Source organism: Epinephelus fuscoguttatus, linkage group LG17 (assembly GCF_011397635.1).
Source record: "Epinephelus fuscoguttatus linkage group LG17, E.fuscoguttatus.final_Chr_v1".
NCBI classification, from domain to species: domain Eukaryota; kingdom Metazoa; phylum Chordata; class Actinopteri; order Perciformes; family Serranidae; genus Epinephelus; species Epinephelus fuscoguttatus.
The window spans coordinates 37,525,442-37,547,054 of NC_064768.1; the positions used below are offsets into that span (position 1 = coordinate 37,525,442).

The 21,613-nt window shown below is 42.3% G+C and overlaps 2 protein-coding genes across 2 annotated transcripts in view; one reads left to right on the top strand and one right to left on the bottom strand.

Moving 5' to 3' along the window:
* fam135b (family with sequence similarity 135 member B) overlaps window positions 1-21,613 on the top strand; it is a 675,785-nt gene that overhangs the window by 582,649 nt on the left and 71,523 nt on the right. The window lies entirely within an intron of this gene.
* LOC125904600 (CMP-N-acetylneuraminate-beta-galactosamide-alpha-2,3-sialyltransferase 1-like) lies at window positions 12,477-20,623 on the bottom strand. The gene is made up of 8 exons (XM_049602123.1): window positions 20,356-20,623; window positions 17,955-18,243; window positions 17,353-17,549; window positions 17,033-17,200; window positions 15,513-15,558; window positions 15,255-15,374; window positions 13,236-13,405; window positions 12,477-13,133 (listed from the first exon to the last, which is right to left on the bottom strand). Exons 2-7 carry the CDS (start codon window positions 18,201-18,203, stop codon window positions 13,238-13,240), a joined length of 948 nt encoding a protein of 315 aa, XP_049458080.1. The 5' UTR covers window positions 18,204-18,243; window positions 20,356-20,623; the 3' UTR covers window positions 12,477-13,133; window positions 13,236-13,237.

Here is a 21,613-nt window from a genome sequence, read left to right on the forward strand (position 1 = left end):
GCTTTGTACACACTATACCTGACACTCTTTGATAGATAATTAGAGCCCAAGCACCAAAGCACAATGGCCCAACGGTCCCTGGCATTCAGAACGAGGAACCTATTGTGTTTGTGCAGATTTTTATTATCAGGGACTTAAGGAGCAGACTCACCAAACAGCTTCAGAAAACTAGCTGTAACGAAAGCCCCCTGCTGCGTCACCAGACGTTGCTGTGTCTCGGCAAAAAGGTTGCACAAGAGCACGCCTGATGGCCAACCAGCGCCTACGTTCTGCAGACAGCAGTGGTCTGTAATCATCATTTAAAAAGGGACGCCAGAAGACCATCTCGATGCTAGTTAGCCAGTAAGCACATTAACAACACAATCCAGTGCCATGCACCAGTGAATAATAACTTAAACCATAGCTCAGTGGCTAAAGGAAAAGAGTCACATCTTACGTAACAAGTTAGTTTGATCCCACTTCCTCTTGAGTTTAGCTGTTTGTTTACTCTCTTCACGTCTGTTTCTCTTCTTGTGCGCTGAGCTGAACTGTCAATCAGCGTGATTTCATTTACCAACAGGCTCTGCCAACGCTATCACGGATTCACCATGCTGGATCTGCCACAAAAAAAAAAAAAAGCCGACAGGGGCCAACAGTGCGGGACACGTTGGAATGACTAGGGCGGACACTCACCGACAGCCCGAAACCGACCGACAGCTGACTGTCGGCTTGGTGTGTCAGCGCCTTTAGGAAGCTTGAAAGCTCATGAAAATTGGCGTAAATGTAAGATGTGGTGAAAATGCAAAGTTCTGCAGTGACTGGGCTCAGGTGTGGCCAGAGGACTCTAAAGTGCCCCAAACACACGCCAGGATGGGATCTAGTTTATGTGATGTTCAGATAACTTGAGTGGATCATTGCTCTTAAAGAATAACAATAAATGAATTGAACTGCATTTTTTTTTTCACCCAACCGGAAATCAGCCATCTTTGATTGGGTGCCGTAATTTTCATTTTACGGACACATGTTTCAGAACTGCAGGATGCACAAAAACCTACACAACTTTGCATCCATGTTATAACTTGTAATAATTTTCCTTCAGTGGTGCAAGTAGGCTTTGGTGTGGCATGTTGGCTCTATAGCGCCACCCTTTTACTTTTAGCCTCTGAACATAAACTCATAAAACTAGTTCATGTGTGTTCCATAGCACCTCCTAATGCTTGGAAGTCTGACCTCAGTTGGAGCAAAGTTGCTCTGATATTCACAAAATTTGGGATGTGCATTCCACATATTTCTCTTGGGTTTCATTTGCTGCACATGAAAGTCAGACATTTTGAATTATATGCGTTTTTCATGTATTTTATGCACACTGGTTTGAATTCCTTTATCAGATTTCTTTCAAATTTGGGTGTGTCTTGTCTTGTGATAAATTGTGAAATGGTGTGGCTGTGGGAGGCATCAAATTTCCATGTTTTGCCACGCAACAGGACGTGATTTGTAATTCATATGTGTCATATCAGTGATTTGCAGAAATGTGCAATGCTGACATTTATTCTGGCAGTTGCTGATCCGTCAGAAATTATAAATTGATATGCAGATTTTATTTAACCTTTCTTTAACTGCTCTCATCCACTTGAGCCCAATAAGCGTTAACATATCTGAGCAGTCGGCTGTAAAGTCTGTGACAATATTTCCTATGCTGGGTTTTTCTATCAGATTATGTGAAGTAATTCATTTTAAAAGAAAATGAGTTCTGTGTGACCCAAAGTTAATAATGCCCAACATAAGATAACGTGAAATGCGTCTCTAAAATCAAAACTTAAACATGTCAGCAGCTGTCGGGGGTGAGGAACACTGACAATGTGTTTTTCTTTTCCATTTGAGTTTATGCAAATAGGTGTCCCTGTCATCCTGCTTGTTGCTCATGCAAACTTTGTGTGTTAACGACTGGTTTGAAGTTACAAACATTAGTCAGCAAAGGTGTGTTTACTTTTTTTTTTGCATTTTAAATATGGCATAACAAATCAAACACAAAAACACAAAATATCAGTGAGCTACTTTTTAAACCTCATCTCATATAGCCCATTTCCAAACATAATGGCAGCATTTAAGTGAGACTGTTACTGATGTGCAGAAGGCCCAACCTCAGCTCTGCAGTTCACACACAACCTGCAACTCACAAAACTAGGTGAGTGGATAAGAAAGCAATGAGGACAGACAGCAAGCTAGGAGTGGAACAAAACCAAAGCAAATAACGTGATGCTGCACAGGAGATGGACAGGCTCTTTGTCTGTCGTCACCAGGTTCAGCCAATAAGTTCAACACAAATATATGGCTCAAATGAAGGTAGACATGCTCATAGTTGGACCCTGTTTGATACTGGATTTTTGCATACTTATAAGTATGTATTATAAGTGTAAATCCCTGTGATCAGGTCTAAGAACTTTTTGACATATGAGCCAGTGGAAAGAGCCGTGAATAACATCCTTTGTAAAGCAGCACAATAAGACCTCGCTGCACCGGTCTCCTCCAAGTTCCCTGGAACTTTACTCAGTGTCACCCAGCCTAGTCAGAATAAAAGCTAGTGAATGCTTACTCACAGTGAGTCACCTCAGATGATGTGTAAATAATGTACATGATGTTTTTTTTCTTCTCAAATGAAACATTGCAAAATTTTCAACCCACCAAACAGGTTTACTGGTTGCGTCACAGCCAACGGGCACATGGAGCCGGCTGACAAAATGAGGTTTCTGGCTTTGTCTTCACACACAGGAAAGCTAATTTCTCATGTTTAAAGTTAACGAGAGAGGCAGACAGACAGGCTCATTAATTTGTTTTGTCCCCTCCCGCTTTCTATGATCACCAATACTGTAATGCTAATACATTAATAAAGCACATACCGTACGTGTTTTCAGCGTACACAAAGCTGTTTTTATTGATGTATTTGTATAAGCTGCAACAACTTCAGAAGTGCTCGTATAATTTTAACCTCATTACTTTGTGTGTGTGTGTGTGTGTGTGTTGTGACACCTTATTAGGTGTGAAACGATTCAGCACTTTCGCCCACTTAGACGTCTGAAGGTGCGGACACACCAAACCGACATGAAAGAGCTAGCAGCGACGAAAGCCAACTGTTGCGCTGTCTACGTCACCTCACGTCGCCCTGTGTCAGTTGCATTTGAACACACTACACAGACTACATCCAACAGCCAAGTGGCACGTACGTTCTGCGCCTGCGTGAGAGAGAATGGAGTGACAAAGTGGTACATCCTGTCAGCCGAGGTGTTATCTTTCTATGCAGCCGAGCACCGCAGCACTTCCACGGACTATTACATCCAGACAGTCCTGGTGTTTCCTCCGCAGGCTCCACTTCACTCAGCTGCCCGATAAATCCGCCGGGGCTAGCCCAGAGACTAGCGGAGGCTAACTGGCTGTGCGTCCCTCCCTCGTGCCGCGGCTAACGCTCCGCTAGCCCCTCCCAGCTAGCTACGGTTTGTTATTCAGGTTAAAGTGGGAAGAAGCAGCGGGTCTGTGGGGCAGCTGAGTGAAGTGGAGCCTGAGGAGGAAGCACCGGTTAGCCCCGGTTTCACTACAGGCAGATTCACTCACTACGGGGCGAGGGAATAAAACCTGAACAGCCAATCAGAGTGATCTCTCTCACCGACAAGCTCCGCCGCCGATTCAACATGCTCAATCCACCAAACAGCTGCCGACGCCGAAGGGCTGACAGTGCGGGACACACCGCAAAAACTAGGCCGACAGACGCTCACTGACGGCCCGACTTTGGTCGACGGCCGACTGTTGGCTTGGTGTGTCAGGGCCTTGAGATCAGATCAAACCTCGAAGGTATCGAAGGTACTGTGCGTTAGAGTGCTAAAAGGTTTCACTTTTCATAACACATGCTGTAGTGGGAACCGCCACAGAAGTTGTTTGTATTTTGCCTGGTGTTTGCCCCCCAAAACACACACTTTACGCCCCTGGCCATCGTCATTGTCAGGTATAAAGTTGGTCACAACCCATAAATACTATGTTGACCAGCAGTCAATACTGAGCTGCTTATAAAATCTTTATGTTACGATCAGCAGACAAAGTAAACAAACGGTTGAAGACAACAGCTGTGCTGCGTGATCGACAATATTGACATTTAAAATGAGCAGTGACAGAGAAGGTTGGAACTGAGAAAAGGTCATCTTCCGGTACAGCCATAAAGCATCTGTTACCACACCTACACAAGCTGCTGTATTTTTCCTTGTAAAACATACAGCACATAACATGGGCAAAACAACTCTCAGCTATATTATAAAATGTGACTGCTGAAACACAGATGAAGGCTTAAATGCTTTCATTTGTGGACACTGAAACGGCAAGAGATGACTAAGACGAAGAAAATAATGTAATGTCAAGATGACTATGGGTATGATTAACTGCACCCATGACATACACCCCAGACCCAGACCAATACTGATGTCAAGACATCCACCTTTATTTTCTGTAACATAAACACAATGCAGTACAGTCCATCAGTGAATGACTGACATGGCATATTACCAGCACGACTGGTTTACTAAGTAGTATTTTGACTCTGTCTGTATTCAGTCCATGGCTGTCATTTATATTATTATAACTGCCAATAATCACAGGCTTAGTCTGCTGCACAAAGACTAATATCCTGTGATACCCGGTCATTAAGGCCTTGAAAAGCCAACTGAGCTCCAGCATCTTGAAATAAATAGCACTTAATGGACGTATTACACACTGACTTACTCTAAGTCTGAATATCTTTCCCTCTGTACAGATTTGCGTCTTGTTTTTTCCTCTTGTATGTCAGCCTAATTAATGCACCACTAAGAATCTGCATATCTGCGAGGATAAGGAGTTCCCAGACCTCATTGTTTTCCCAAGTTGTGGGCATTTTCAGAAAAAGTTTCTCTTCTTCTTTGAGTTAGCTGCTAACTGCTATCAGCTGCTTTTTAAGCTCCCTGCAGTGGGTCGCCCCCATAACACGTCAGAAAAACATCTCACCCATGCCACCCATGATCCCATCCTGCCGGCTGTCCCATTTACACAGACATTGTTTCGGCGCTTTTACTACCTCCGTTCCTGGCTCAGAGGTGAGACAACACTGCCCCCCAGTTCCACGATTTTAGTTTACATACCGACACATTCTCACTCCGACCTCGTCACATATTGACGTTTGGTTATGGTTTTTCCTCGTCCACATCCGACATGCAAGGTGACCTGGTTGTGTTGGTTGTTGACGTTCTGGGACAACATGTCTTCTTTAAAGATACACTTCCATTTGCATGGGCAATTTAGCGTTTACATACAGTCTCTTTCAAAATAAACGCACTACATCAGTGCAACACCGCAAAGTGATGTTTTGTTTTTCCTTCAACAATAAATACACATTGTTAGGTTTGGGAAAAAAGAACAGGGTTTGGCTTTAGAATCTTATGGGACGTGAACACGTCGGCAGAGACACGGCGCAGTGCTGTCACGGCAGAGACAGCACTGCGCATCGCCAGTGCTGTCTCTGTAAATAGCATACTAAGCGTTTCCCTGACCCTTCACTTCCTCCCGGCTGTGTGTGACGTCATTTCGCAAGAGCTTTGCTTGTTGCCGGATGAAAACAGGGTATGGTATATACGAGGGCAAAGTATGCAACAGTAAATGTGCGTCTCCAAGACAGTTCTAGGTATCAGTATTACATGCATAAAGGCATATTAGTTATACTTACTTGATGGATAGTTGACTATTTGGTCCCTGTGGTTTTGGCTGACTCCTCCAATTTATTTTGGGCACATGAAAAAAGGTATCCAGCACTGCCCTGTTGATCAGAGGGAGGAAATCCTCGAACGTAGTTACACAGCGTTTGGTAGTTTCTGTATCATCCCAGGACACATCGAGACCATGAATATTGGGCAGCAGGTCCCACTCGTTGCAACACAGACATGCTTCCTCTGTGGGCATGGAGTCACAGCAACCACAGGAGCACCACCAGTCCTCAGAGATTCGCGTTCGTGCAACCACTGCTTCACCCTTGTCTGCTCGTTGGCCCTCTCTCTCTATCCTCGTCTGCTCTTCAGTTTGTAGGAGCTCCTCATCCGTATACTCGGGCTCAAATAAGTATGGGCGGCCATCATAATAAAAGGGCTCATCCTCATTCTCGAAATCGGGTGAATATGCAGCCATGATACAGATGCAGTAAAACTCTCAGCTGTACGCTGGGACAACCAGCGCCACTCTGAGCGGCGCTCAGCATGGCTCCTCTGTTTTCTTCCGGCAACAAGCAAAGAAAACACAGCTTCACAGAGGTGAGGGCTTAGGGAAACGCTTAGTATGCTATCTACAGAGATAGCACTGGCGATCTGAACCGGTCAGTGGCAAAAAAAAGGCACTTTTAATGCGCAAACTTATACAGGACGCATTTGCCCCCATATCTACCTCGTGGCTGCCAGCTGCATCCGCCTCCCTCAATACTGAACCAATTTTAAAACGAGTTGTACCTATGAATCATACACACACATACACATGGCGAAATAGGGCCCAGGTTGAAAAATAGCAAAGTTATCCTTTAACTTTAGAACTTTGTTCCTTGGTTTCTGATGCCACAAGTCACTGCTCGAGCACCAGATTTTGACGACTTGGGGGAGAGACCAGGCTCTACGTACAGAACGGTGAGTTGGCATAATGGCCCCAACCAGCCTTGAACAGGCAGTGTAAAGGGGGTTAATGTTACAGTCAACTGCCCCCAGGTATGGGTACAGATAAGAGTGCGAACTACTCTGAGGATTTGACCTCATCTCTACTGCAACAGCAGAATTAGGATGAGCAGAAGTAATCATGGGATCATCAGGAGTCAGAGGTGCAGGTAACTGAGAGGGCAATTATAAATGTTCAGTTCAACTGCAAAGGTCCAAAGGGCAAATTATAGGTAGGCACAGCTCAGCAATAACAATGAAAAGGACTAAACCAATTGTAAAGAAAAAATACATCAAACAAATTTTAAAAGCTCCGTGGAGTCAAACAGTAAATATTGGAGGATAAAAGAGTTTTGTGATCTTTTAAGTCTGGATGTCTAACAATGAGCAGCTGGAAGAGACACTATGAATAAACAGTATGAACCTAGTTATTCACTAGGTTCACACTGGAAAATGACTTGGCAAAATCTGGATGTGCACAACTTTACAAGACAACAGACACTACTGCATCTTTGTTATTTCCTCCTATCATGGTTTAATTTGTCACTTGTAAATGGATCTGCACTCGTTTAGTGCCTTCCTAGTCCTCTGACCACTCAAAGTGCTTTTTACACTATGAGTCACATTCATCCATTCACACACTGGTGCCACCTGCTACTCAGTTTGTTTGTTTTGTTCACACACAGATGGAACAGCCATCGGGAGCAATTTGGGGTTCAGCAACTTGCTCAAGGATACTTCAACATGCAGACTGGAGGAGCTGGGGATTGAACCGCTGATCTTACGAGTAGTTGACGACCTGCTCTACCTCTGAGTCAAAGTCACACTTGTTACTTCATCGCTGTGGAAAAGTACTGTAGGTACACTTGACCAAAACTAAGTACAACATACCTGCAGTAAAACATATCGTACATATCACACATCGAAGCTATCGGCAGCTGTTTTTCTGAAGAAATCGTCAGTGTGTTGGTGTGTTTCTAACAAGCTAACAAAACCAGCTAAGTACAAAAACCAACCCAAAAAAACAAAAGAAAGCAGAGTGGTCCCAAATTATATTTCAGAGATCTGTATTATTGTATTATTAGCTATACTATGGTCTGGCTCGCCCCAAGAGGTGGAATGGAAGTCAAACAACCTACCAGCCCTCCAAGCCTGAATCAAGTATCAATTACTAATCAAATAACAGTCAATAAACATATAGTGAAAAACAGCTTTTAACTTTGCTTGTACTTTATTTTTATATCTGTATTTTCAACATGAAAGTGACTCAATATATTCCAACTGATAAAACAAATAGGGGGATTTAGATTCTATTTTTGAAACACTGATAATACAGCAGATAAGCTCTTATAACAATTATGCATTTCTTGAGAAAAGCATGGAATTTCCAGCATAGTTAGTGCAGACCATAATGTTTATTTTTAGATGCAGAGGGAAGTCAGATTTGACCTCTGAAGACTGTGAGAGGTCAAATTCAAGACTGCCGACAGTCCACCAGGTCTAATGTGGTATTTGTTTCATGTCTGTAGCTCATTCCAGCCCAGTGGCGATATGAGCTGCAGCATAAGATGACAAATAATAAAATAAAAATAAAAATATTAATTAAAATTAAAATAAAAAATAACAGTAACAATAAAAAACAAAATTAGAATAAAAATTAAATTAAATTAAATTAAATTAAATTAAAAATAATCTGGCAAAAACTATAGGAGTTAATAATAAGAATAAGAATAAGAATGATAATAATGTCACTAATCCTGTTTGTGACCTTCATGGACAGGATTTCGAGGCGCAGCCTGGGGGAGGAAGGGGTCCAGTTTGGGGACTTCAGAACTGCATCTCTGCTTTTCGCAGATGATGTGGTTCTGTTGGCTCATCACACCGTGACCTCCAGCATGACCTGGGACATTTTGCAGCCGAGTGTGAAGCAGTTGGGGTGAGAGTCAGCACCTCCAAGTCTGAGGTCATGGTTCTCTGTTGGAAACCAGTGGATTGCCCACTCTGGGTTGGGAGAGAGTTACTGCCTCAAGCGAGGGGTCTTGTTCACAAGTGAGGGTAGAATGGAGCGTGAGGTGGATCGGTGGGTCGGTGCGGCTTCTGCAGTGATGCAGGCGCTGCGCCGGTCCGTCGTGGTGAAGAGGGAGCTGAGCCAGAAAGCAAAGCTTTTGATTTACTGGTCCATCTACGTCCCAACCCTCACCTATGGTCAGGAACTCTGGGTAGTGACCGAAAGAATGAGATCGCGGATAAAAACGGTGGAAATGAGTTTCCTCCGTGGGATGTCTGGGCTCAGCCTTAGAGATAGGGGGAGGAGCTTGGACATCCGGAGGGAGCTCGGAGTAGAGCCGCTGTTCCTTCGCATCGAAAGGGGTCAGTTGAGGTGGTTCGGGCATCTGACTAGGATGCCTCCTGGGCGCCTCCTGCTGGAGGTGTCCCGTGCACATCCCACTGGTAGGAGGCCCCGAGGCAGACGCAGAACACACTTGAGGGATTAAATATCTTGTCTGGCCTAGGAACACCTTGGGGTCCCCCAGGAGGAGCTGGGGAGAGGGATGTCTGGGGTGCTTTGTTCGGCCTGCTGCCCCCGCTACCTGGCCCTGGATAAGCGAATGAAAATGGATGGATGGATGGATGGATGGATAATAGAGGCAGTGTTTTTTTCAGTGTATGATGTATCGTGTTCCTTGATTTCCTTTCAAAGCAACAGATAGTGCCCTGAGGAGTGACATGTTTCAAAGCAGTAGCAATGACCCTGAACGCCTCATGGAAACTTCATATAATCACAAACACCACTCTTGTACAGCACACTACACTCCCACTTGGAACAATCCTGATCTTCATCTCAACAAAGAGCCACTTAACTTGAACTGATGGATCACAAAAGGTATTACACTTTTCAAACACGAGTGGTGTTTGATGGATTAACAAAGAAACAGTAAGCCTGTGATTTTAATTTCTTCACTAAGTGTTTTCTTTATATCTTTGAAGGTCTATCCACTTCTCTCAACAACAACTGTATGGTTGCTGGATGAAGCTGCACGGTCAGTGTTTCTATGATTTTATCCACGCCCTGTTATCTTGCATCAGTTAAGCCTTGCCATTGGCTTTGTCATCCTCAGCTTACAGCGCAGCACTGAAGATCTGCTATCCTGGTTTGTAGTCCAGCTAGAGGAGCTTTAAGATTACTTCCACCATTGGTATTTACAATGTGAGATGCACTTCTGTTTTCTACCAAAATTCTGGTATTGAGTCATTTGGTATTGTGTCTCTCACCCGTGTACACACACCACACACACTTTGTGTCATGAGGTGATTTAACAAAATTAAATGCTATTTTATATAATGGACAGTTATTTTTTAAGTATCATTAATTATGCTATATTAATACATTTAACTACAAGTCCCTACAAGAGCGCTTAAGCAAAAATGGTTTGTAAATGTTTGTGTTATTTTTGGTAAATATAATTTGTTCTTCCAACATCAGTGTTACATTTCCCCATAGGTTGCGTTGCTCTTCAGGCCTCAACTCTGGCACCTCCTTCCCTCTCTTTCTCCATTGGCTGGGGACCAGTAGCCAATCAGACCATCTGGGGCATATAAAGGAAGAAGAGCTGGGCTGCGTTCCAAAAACAGTTTGCGTCGCCCTCGCTCACTTGCCCTCAGCCCTTGCTATGACGTCACACGGAGGCCACTTGGAGGGCGGAGGGAAAGTGGGCGGAGGGGGAGTGAAAGAGGTAAATGGAACACACCTGCCCTCGTTCACTCACAGGCCAGACAATCATGGATCAACCACATGTTGTTGGAGTAGCGCTATACTGCCTATTCCAAATCACACAAAATATACGGAGACTCATGTCATTAAGACGGAGACGTATTCTGCGCTTGATGGCAATACGTCGGTACCTGGTAATTATCAGAATTATTAGTTTTGTATCAAATGTTATTTGGGCAATTCATTATTTATTTATTTATTTGTCTTTACCTTATAATTTGTAGACAGTTTTGTTGTTTAAATACATTTAACCTACTTTAAGTTTAGTTGACATTAGTTTTAGTTTTAGATTGTTTTTTCCTGATTATTAGGTCTGTTACCACCATCCTCCTCCTCCTCCGTGTCCGGAGCCCGGTCGGGACCGGAGCAGAGACCGAAGACGGGCCGACAGCGCAGCAAGAACGTGAGGAAGAGGAAGATGAGCTACTGAATGAGGAGGGATTTAGAAATAAAAGCCTCCCTTCCCTCTTGTGGTCATAACGTAGGCTATATTTTTGATATATAGTCGCTTTTGAATATAGGTCGCATGGTCAGCCAAACTAGGAAAAAACCGCGACTTATGGTCCGGAAAATATGGTACATTAAAACCTTTAAAATTAGCACACAACAAAGAAGCAAGTAACAGAAATACATTCATATGCAATGCCACAGTAAGTTACAAACAAACTCACTCCCAGGCCAGCTTTGAGGCATTTCTTTTGCCAGTAAAGAGAGCTTCATTTCTCATTCTGAGCTTTATGAGGAGCTCCGTCTCCTCATCAGACCCTGTAACAATATGGAAACAATCCCTTAATCACACAGAATGCACAACAAACGACGTGACATCAGAAAAATAAAATGCTATTTAGATACAAGTATTTTGCTTTCTTTTTCTTTTGTCTGTGACAAATAGCTTATATACTTACACTTGTAAATGGTGGGTTCTGCCATAACTGCCATGGACAGTCTAATTGCACAATTAAATACCGACCCGTGCTGGCTCCTTAATTCATTTTCTTCTTCTTTGGTGGTAAATAGACAGCAGCCAATGGTGTTTGAGGTTCATTATCGCCACTGCATGGACATATTTTTCCTGCACCACTGCAATGCATTGTGGGTGATATACAGCTCTGGAGTGACCATCGTTGTTGACTCGATCACTCAGCCCTCAAGGGTCGATCTCACCAAGTTCACTTCAGCTGTTTAGAGAAATGGAACAGCCCTTATGATGGCGGCGGGGATTCCCCCGAGGGCAAGTGCTGAGGGCAAGTGAGCGAGGGCGACTCAAACTGTTTTTGGAACGCAGCCCTGGAGCAACACAGCATAGGTTAATCACTAGCATCTGGAATCTGTCCTGTTGGTCTTTTGGTTTCTTTTCTGAATGACTGCTGCCACCTACTGGAGTGGAGAGTTATTTCCTCCCACGCACGGTGTGGTAGTTGGTCCTTGGTTGTAGTGTTTGCGGTGTGTTCAAGTCCAACATTTTGGCTGAGACACAGACGACATGAGGTGACAATAGTCGGCCTTTGTCACTGCTAGTTCTTTGATGCTGGTTTGGTGTATCTCGGCGTATCTCGGCTTCAAAGGAAAACGGCAGCTCTGATCTGTATTTTGGGTCAGGGGTTAGTTTGCATATGGGGTTTATGGGTTATTGGTCAAATTAACAGGGATAACAACAAACTACAGTATCACAGCCCTTCAAAAAAAATGCATGGGTGTAAAAATATGTGAATAATTCTATGATTACACCCATCTGACCCTAAGGAGTTTGCAAGGCTGGTCTCAAGTACGGATGAGAAACTGTTGCCTTCATGAACTCTTGCCTTAAATTTGAATACATCACTCAAGCAACCATCTATACTAAGTCTTTATTTATTTATTTTTATATGTACAGATCAAGCAGGACAGACAGCGACCAAGACCAAATTCCTGTGAAGTCCGACATCTAATGGTAGTGATGTCTCAATCAACCACCTCCCATTTTTTTGTCTGTTAGATATAAACTGAGCCAATCTCTGTTTTTATGAGTACACCAACGTGTGTTAAATCAATCCAGCTTAGGAAGGTAGAACTCATTGAGCAGTCTTCATCATGGCAGTCTCCTTCAGTGGCCTTTAATGGACAACATTACAAACATAAATACGTTGTTTAAAATTTGGTATAAACAATACAAACTGCAAAATTTCAATCTCACCTTTCTGCGTGGACTGAGCTGAAAAAGTTTGTCCTTAGTTTTCTTTTTTATCTCCTATAAACTGAAGCCGAATTCACTTGAATCAATTCAGCTGAGTTGAGATGAGCTGGAGCAGCATTTGTCTGGATTACTGCAGCTCTACAGGGCCAGGACTGGCTGAAAAATGCCCCAAGTGCACTTGACAATGAAGCAAGTATTTTAGCTTTGTATGAGGAACATTTTAGTGCAATGTCAAATGTTGACTGTAAAATTTAAACCTATACCACTACTAATAACACGTAGCAGCTGTGTGATCAGCATTAGTAGCTGTAGCAGTTAGAGTGGTACAAACAGAACAATAACAGAACACTACAATGACAAAAGAAAATGTCCGTCATCCTGTGGGGCCTCACATATTTCCTCAGTTAAGACCCTTCAAAGTTCTTCAGGACTGCAGAGGTAGGCTTGGTTTTTGATGCCCAAAGAATCAGTGAAACTCCATCGGGACAGGAGCAGCTAGGCAGACTGTGTCCTGACGACAGAAAGAAGACGTAGCCATTCGAGTTGGCATTGTATAATTACATACATTATATACTGTAACTGACACAGATAGAGAAAGAGTAACAAATATTACCTTTAAAATCCTTTAAAAAAGACAATTTTCTTCTGATCCTGTAGTTGCTGAATAATATCATATTCATGCATTCCTGCGTGAGGTCCAGTTCTCAGCTTTTTCTGTTTCAGAACTTCATAGTAATGGTCCCAGTTTCCATCGCTGTCTGCTCCAAACCCAAAAACACTGACCTGGGGAAACAAAAATGACACTCTAACTCTCGGCGGGGTTTACCTTAGAGTGCTGTTGCCACTGAACTTTTTTTGTATTTTATTTTTATTTATTTATTAATTTATTTAATTTCTGCAAAGTCTAAATTACATTTCATTGTGTACTTTAGCATTATGGTGCTACACTCCAGAGAGTAAGGCCTACTGATTTGCCTTTTGAGTATTTTTGTTGTCCTTGACCTTAAATAAGTACTTCTTATTGTACATATTAGTTATACTGCTTAGTTTTATCTTTATTTTTACTTGTACATATTGTTTTTCATTGTATTATTATTATTTTCCCGATTTAGCTTTCTTTTAGCTCTTAAACTGTAAGACATTATAATCGGTGAGAGGGAAACAGCATTTCGATTCTCTGCATGTCCTGCACATATAGCGATTGACAATAAAAACCTTTTGAACTTTGAACTGTATTTTGAAAAAATGTATTCTTATCATCTTTCATGTTGAGAGTTAAATAAGAGGATCCATCATTCTCACCTCTGTATGGTAAAATGAAGATGGAGCCAGGAAACAATTAGCTTAGCTTATATAAAAACTGGAAACAGGGAAAATGTGGCAAATTGTTGTTTTAAACATTTTTAAATACAAAAACAAAGTATAACATGTCAATAGGTGTCCTGTAAGCGCTGAGAGGCAAATCCTATAACCTTTGGACACAACCAGGCTAGCTGTTTCCCCACAGCCTACATGCTAATCTAAGCTAACATGCTAAGCTAACAGGCTCCCAAAATGTTGAACTATTGCTATTGTAATAAACACAAAAACATTTATTTTCTTATAATATTGGTATTATTTTGATGATCCTAACTTGTATTTTCATAGAGTGCTTCAGGAAAGAGTCCTATAATGCAGAAATGAGTTAGCATTTTAGCATTCACGGTTCCCTCATCACAAATTCAATGGGCTTTAGATGCCTCAAATTATGTCTGTGGTTAAGACAAACTTTAGAGATGTTCATGTTTTGTTTTCATGACATGAAATAATCAGTAAATACCCCCTTTGTGAATTTTTAAGCTTTAAGGCGTCTTAAAAAGGCGGTTGCTAACGTGGCTAAATGTGACTAAAGACTGTCATCGCACCAAACACGACTTTACATCCAACATGCTGCATTTTTTGCACCCTCATATTAATTGTTTTCAATGAACACATGCAGCAGGCACACTCAAATGCCAGTGCAACACCATTGCAGGCACATGTTCCTGAGTGCCCATTTTTCAGGGCGCAACGGCTGCATGCTGAGATGAATAACATTCGACTTTGCAATGCAGCAGTGCACTCTGCATGTCATGTGACGAGGAACAACCAATCACAGCCGACAGATATCTTTCCCTTCTTCTGTAAATATCAGTCTGTGATAAATATGGAGAAGAAGTTGATGGTTGTGGTCACTTTGCAACTGAAGATGCAACCTCTCTCTGTGCACTTGAAAGTTGCCACAGACTAGGCACAAAAGTCACGCCGAGCTCCCGACGTCGGGTTTCCCAGGCGGTTAAAGACACGCATGTGTCTGGCCCCTTATTATGATGTGGCAACGTTAAATTATGCGACTGTGGTGATGTTTTTTTAACACCTGCTTTTTAATTCAGGTGTTTGCATTTGTGCTTCACAAATTACAAAAGCAGTAAATTTGTGAAGACAATCTTGCTAAACAAAACATGTAATTTGTGAGCATTCTACTTACTTATTGCCGAGTAGTCTTCGTCTTCCCTACCATTGCTGACACATCATTGTTTATAGGTGCATTTTCCCATCAACTGTCAATCAGTGAAACAGCATGAAATTTAGCACAATGTGTAACTGAACCCACCTCGTCACAGATCTGCAGGCTGAGAGCCAGAGTCAGGAAGCCAGTCGATGGATACTTGCCCTTCTTTCCCAGCCAAGTTTCATGAACATATCTCATGAGAGCTGGATTGAGGATCATCACCTGTTATCAGACTCAGCTTTTAACTCACATTCATAAACCATTCCTTCTGCAGTCAATGCACAGTACAATACGATGTATTCCTGGGTGGCGTATCATATATGACAGTTTCATGCAAAATCATCTAAAATAAATACTCACCAAATCCTTGTTAGCTATCGTCTTTGGAGTCACAGTACTGTTTTTCCTGTTGGGAGTAAAATTACTTGATAAATTTAAAGGTAGATTAAATGTATTACAAAGTATTTATTAATAACAAACTATACATGACACCAACATAACCAGTCATAACTGTTTGTTCAAATTGGTTATTATGTTACTTTAGATGTCAATTTGGCATCGAGGCTCTTTCAAGTGACACAGTGGTCAGTTGACATGTACAGTCATACTGATATGTTACTTTCTGCATCAACAGACTGACATATTACTTTATGACACTGACGTTCTGTGTGTTTCTCATTAAGTCATAAAAATATAACAAGCAGCCAGTCATCTTGGGCCATAGGTGGAGCTAACCTGAATAAGGTCGGGTGAGGCAACGGAGACACTTCATTCAAAAACAGTTTTTGTTGACTCAGAGGGAAAAGAACATTTCATGGAGATAGAATGGACTGTTTTCACTTCATTGCCCATTTGTGTAACATTAGCCATCTTCTGATGGGGTGTAATCTAAAGCCCTTTTTAGACAGGAGTTGTGCAAATTTGCAGGAAAGCCCAATCAGTCTTCTTTCAGCATTGGCAGTATAAAAACAAAATCGGGGAGTGCAGCAAAATGCCGCCTGCCTACTTTTCTTTATACAGAATGCGCCTTTTTCGGGGCAATGGGGGGCGTGAGCAAGTAACAAAACATGTAGCTCAGCGTGTGATGTAAACAGTGACGTGGGAGGGAAGCCGTGGCTGGTCAGTCCTTCGGCGATTCTCTCGTAAGTCCTTCACCGTCCCCATCATCTGACGGTTAATGGCCTCTTCGCGCGCAATTCCTTGTCTCCCCAGTTGCTCATCTTTACAGTGTCTGTCAGGTTTGTGTTTCCCTCTTGCTACTAGCTGCTCACTAATTCCTGCTATCAGCTGTTTCCTGTTTATCCACCGCCAGTGGGTCGCACGTGCAGCGTCATCAACAGCTCCTCCCACAAGTCATCAACAGCCCCTCCTGTTGCGGAAGGCTGCCTTGGTCTGTTTAAACTAAAAGGGTTCCACCAATATGTCTACCCTACGAGGCAGAAAACTGGGCACCTCGGATCAACTCGCCAATCCAGCTCTGTGTGTCTAAACGCTCGCAGCTTGCCGGCAAAACGGCCCAACATTTGGGGAAAAAATCTGGCAGTGTAAAAGGGGCTTAAGATACACCCTGGTCTAATCAACAATCCTCGCACAGTGGAAACCAGCATGGATATGAACAGGTTCATTTCCTCACTGATTTCAGTTTAATTCATCTTTGCTTAATTACAACGTACCACCTGCCCTCTGTTGTAAATTTCGAAATTCTATATAAAGTCTCGGGTTTACATTTCCAAACACGTGATCAGTATCAATCATTAGTGCTACCATGATGCTAACAGTAATATAAATTTGGAGATTTCACACAAACATATCCACTCAGTGTGAATATTTGCGCCTACCAGGGTTTTTCATTCAGTTACAGTTACGAATTACAAACTCACCCTGAATTGAATTTCTGGAGGAGCCACAGGAAATCACCTATCTTGAATGGAAACAGCACAAGATGCGTGGTGTTGTCCAAATTTTTAGCACTCTCTGGGTACATCACATGATGAGTTGTTTTGGTCCCAACATCTGTTTCATAGCCTTTAGTACGGCCGCGGTTCATTCTGAAAGACACAGGGGAACACGTATTTAATATCAAGTAGTTGAAGAACAACAACGTGGTTTTAGATGTTACGAAAAAGTTAGTTACACTCCAAAAGGAAAAATGTTCAGAATTTGTCTTTGTGTTAACATCATGATGGCAGTAATGACTTACCTTATTACGATATCATGCATATCTATGAGAGGTCCATAGTGTGATCTCTTCAAATTACCAGAGTTCCCCACCACAGCACAAGTCCTGCAGCGGTCAGGGCTGAATCCTGCAACATCTGGAACAGGTGGGAAGATCTGAAATAGCTTGTCCACTGTTGATTTGTAGAAAGTGAAGTTGCGGTGTTCCCCCTGCATGTGCTGACACACACATAACAGGAAAAGAACTTTATTCCAGCAGCAGTTTAATATTAACCACATATCAGTTTCCACTTACCAGAGGTGTGGTATTTAAAGTAGAAGTAGTAGACGTTAATGGTAAAAGTTGACCAGTTGTTATTAAGTTAGACATCTACAAAGAATATTTCCACTTGTAAGAAATTAACTGTTAATGAATTAACATTTAAACTAGTGAGAAATTAATTGAAGGCTACTATTCAAAATGACATCATGTAATTCAGCTTCCTGATTCAGAAATGGAATGTAAAAACTGTGCAGAGGACTTGAATCAGTTGCTGATTTTCCTCCAGAATCAGAGTTTCCGAAACAACGAACAATGAAACAGGAGCAGAATATTTGTGTGTTTAAAGAGAAGTTGACATTCACCTTCCACCAGTTGAAATCGTCCTCTGAGGTCGTATACGTTTTTGACAAGAAGGGCTGAGGAGATGAATTAAGAAGCTCCCGAAACCACGGATCACCTACTGTTAAACATCTGAGACAGGCACAAGGACTTGAGCTCTGAAGTCCAAAGGAGTATACCGATAAATTCCACGACGATTTGGAGAACACTCCGATGGCAGTGACGCAAAGAAGGGAAATTATTATCCTTTTTTTCCTCAATCTTGAAAGCATCTCGGCAGCTTGACGCTCTTGAGGGAAGATCAGAGCCGATCTGTGGATACAATATGTGATGAAGCACACAGGTGAGTCTCTGCATTCACAAACAGTGCACGTGCACAAATCTATGCCTAAATCGTGTGTGTGAATTCTTAGCTCAATTTGCTCATACTCTGGGAACAAATGTAGAACTGCCTCAGATCATGTGTACACACAACTACGATAAATGCAAAACATATTAAAACTGCATTCATTTAAAAAAAAAAAAAAAGGCTTTAATAGACAATATTTTCTAAAATTTATTTACTAATGGAATTGGCTGAAAGTACTTAGAGGAACTATGAAAAAAGTATTTAGAAATACCCATTCATCCTCATCAATTATTGTTATAATTAAATATTCAAATATGAAAACTGAGTGTCTCACACCAAGCTTAAATGGTAAATGGACCTGCTGCACCTGTATAGCACCTTTCTAGTCTTCTTTACACTACGAGTCACATTCACCCATTCTCACACACACACACACACGGGTGGCCAAGGCTACTGTACATGGTGCCACCTGCTGCTCAGTTTTTAAAACAGCAACTCGAGGTTCAGTATCAGGCCTGCACAGGTTTGATCTCCAGCAGTGGCTGCACAATATATGCTGGTTTTATTTGGGTCCCTGACTCGCTCTGACGTCATACAAAAGTGGACAGCGATATTCTCGTGAGGGGAAGGTGGCTGCAGTTTTTAGAGCCAGTTTTAGCTGCTCTACACTGACTGCAAGGCCCAGAGCATGATGGGAAACACCTGACTCTCACAAGATGATGTCTGAGATAAACTTTTAATCTTTGTTGGATTTCAGAGATTTAGATGTTAATTGTCTGATTTGAAGGTTTATTCTGTGACAGAAAACATGTTGTGTGACTGATGGTGAAGTTTAGTCCTCAGAGACTGAATACATTCACCATGAACTATCCAGAGTCTACTGCATATTAATTTAGCAGCACACAGACTTGTCGTCAGTGAGATGTGAGGATTCTCGACAAAACACCTGTACAGATGTGAAGCTCCGATTACATCTGACTGATCTTTAATGACAGCATTTGTCTTGTATAAAATATGAACCTCATAGTCAAACACATTTTTATTTAGCCTGTGTATTTGAGGGGACAGGTCAAACTGATATGATGCTATTTACATGAGACGCCATGTAAAATGGAGGTTGGACCATGAACATAAATTACAGTAAAGCATTTTAACAGGCTATTACGTCATAACTGAAACAGGTGGAGACTGAGAACAAACTGATTTATGGGTCTGATAACATTTTTAATAACTGGCATCAGATGTAACAGGATGTGTGTTTCTGTGACTTCCTGTACAGACTGAAGGCTGCAGGAAACTGTGTGACTTCACCTTCGCCTCCTGATCCTGACTGTGTTAAGTGTCTACATGTGCACTTATAACGTCAATCCTGCCGTTTCATCTTGATGTGTTCATCTGTGAGTGATCGTCACAGTCAGAGCAAGCTGTGTGGGGCGCAGAAAAAACTAGCAATTAATTTATTAAAAAATAAAATTAAAAAGACAAAATCTGCACATTTCGTTTTCTTTGGTTCATTTATTATCACTGTTTGTTAGCCACGTTATTTATTCGTGTTGATTTCTTACTACCTCCTGTTCCTGTCTGGGGGGAGGGGACCTGTGCTCAGGGCGCAGGATGTGCTGGGTCTGGCACTGCTCAGCACAGATTCACATCTGCCTGTTCTCTAATTGTGACTGTGTGGGATAAATGAAAGCACCACATTTCGCCTAACGAGCGGATCAGCGGTGCGTAATTGTGGCCCGACAGTGCGCAACATCACTCCTGCTGCCTACACAGGGTGAGATTAATCCTGCACTGCTGCATTAATGCTTTCACCACCGGTTGAAAATCAGCTTTAGGATGTTGTAGATTCAGATATTGTTGCAGGCAGTCCGTGCTGATCAAACATACTTTTAAACTAAAGTCCTGAGGGCCTGCTCATAAAACGCGCCCTCACACAAACTCACTCCAAAGTAAAATGAAAAGTTCCTGATCACTCATTGATCACCAACAGTGTCACACCACACACACTTCACACTCCTGTCTCTCTCTAATCACACGATTGACGTTTGCATGATAAATAATTGTTTGCTCACCTCTGCCTGTGTTCCTGCTCCCCTGTTCCAAACAGCAGCAAACTCCAGGCAGCTGTTAAATACCTACAGTCGGAACCAGGGCGCAGTCAGATGAGGTAACAGTCACATGATTGAAATTATATATATTTCTGTGTATTACTGTAAGCTATCTCACTACAGCAGGTCAGGAGCTCTGTTGTTTGGGAAATGCATGTTAAAATACATAAATACTTTTTTGAACGATTTCGTCTATTTCAGGTGTGAGTGGTGACGACAGAATTTGCATGTATTCTATATGTTAAGTGAATAATTAGCCTGATGGGAGGAGCTTCCTGGAGGGTGGAGGCCTTCAGGGCGCTGTGCCAGAAAGCATATGTTCTCTGGGTGTTCAACAGGGGGTCAGCGACCCCTAAAGGGACCTCAGAGTTACTGCTCTGAACTACCTACATTGTGAATTTATTTTTGGGGAAAAAAATACATTTAATGAGCAAGAACTGTACATTTCCTGTAAGAAACGGAAATTTATTTTGAAGAAAAAAAAAAAATGCATCCATGTGTAAATTAACACGCCGTCCCTGGGTGTCCCAAAGTGACGTGGGAGGGGTCACTAGAGCATCACAGATTAGCTCAGTCCACAGGGACTTGACACAGGTCACTGGCTCAAGTCCCTGCACGGACCAAGTATGGAGAATGGACTGGTAGCTAGAGGTGCCAGGTCGCCTCCTGGTCACTTGAGCAAGGCACTGAACCCCTAGCTCCTCAGGCCGCCTGTCTAAGCCAGCTCCCTCTCTCTGACATCTCTCCATTTAATGCTTGTATAGCTCCTGTTTGTGCATGTGTGTGTGTGTATCAGGCCTGTGTGTGTATGACAACAGAGTGAAAAACTGAATTTCCCCTCTGGGATTAATAAAGTATATAAAAGAATGAAACTGTGTAACTTTGGTGATTGAATGGGTTAGTTTAGATTCATAAAAGTCACACAAGAACACAAATTAACAGACTGAGCGAGGCAGCAGTGGAGCAGCAGCGTCCATGTTCACTGAGTCAAAGTTACTGTTTTGTCAGTGGAGTCTGGCGGCTTTAACAGAAGCAAAAATGGGGAAGTAAAGCTGTTTAATGGCTGCACCATCTGAACACACTGTGTGATGGAAAGGTAAATTGGGGAAACTACCCTCACTATAGCCTACACTTAAAACAATATAGATTTTCTTAGGTATAAGTACCCAGTATAACCTCACTCTGAGGAATCTGAACTATCATTATAAAAATGTCTTCAGGT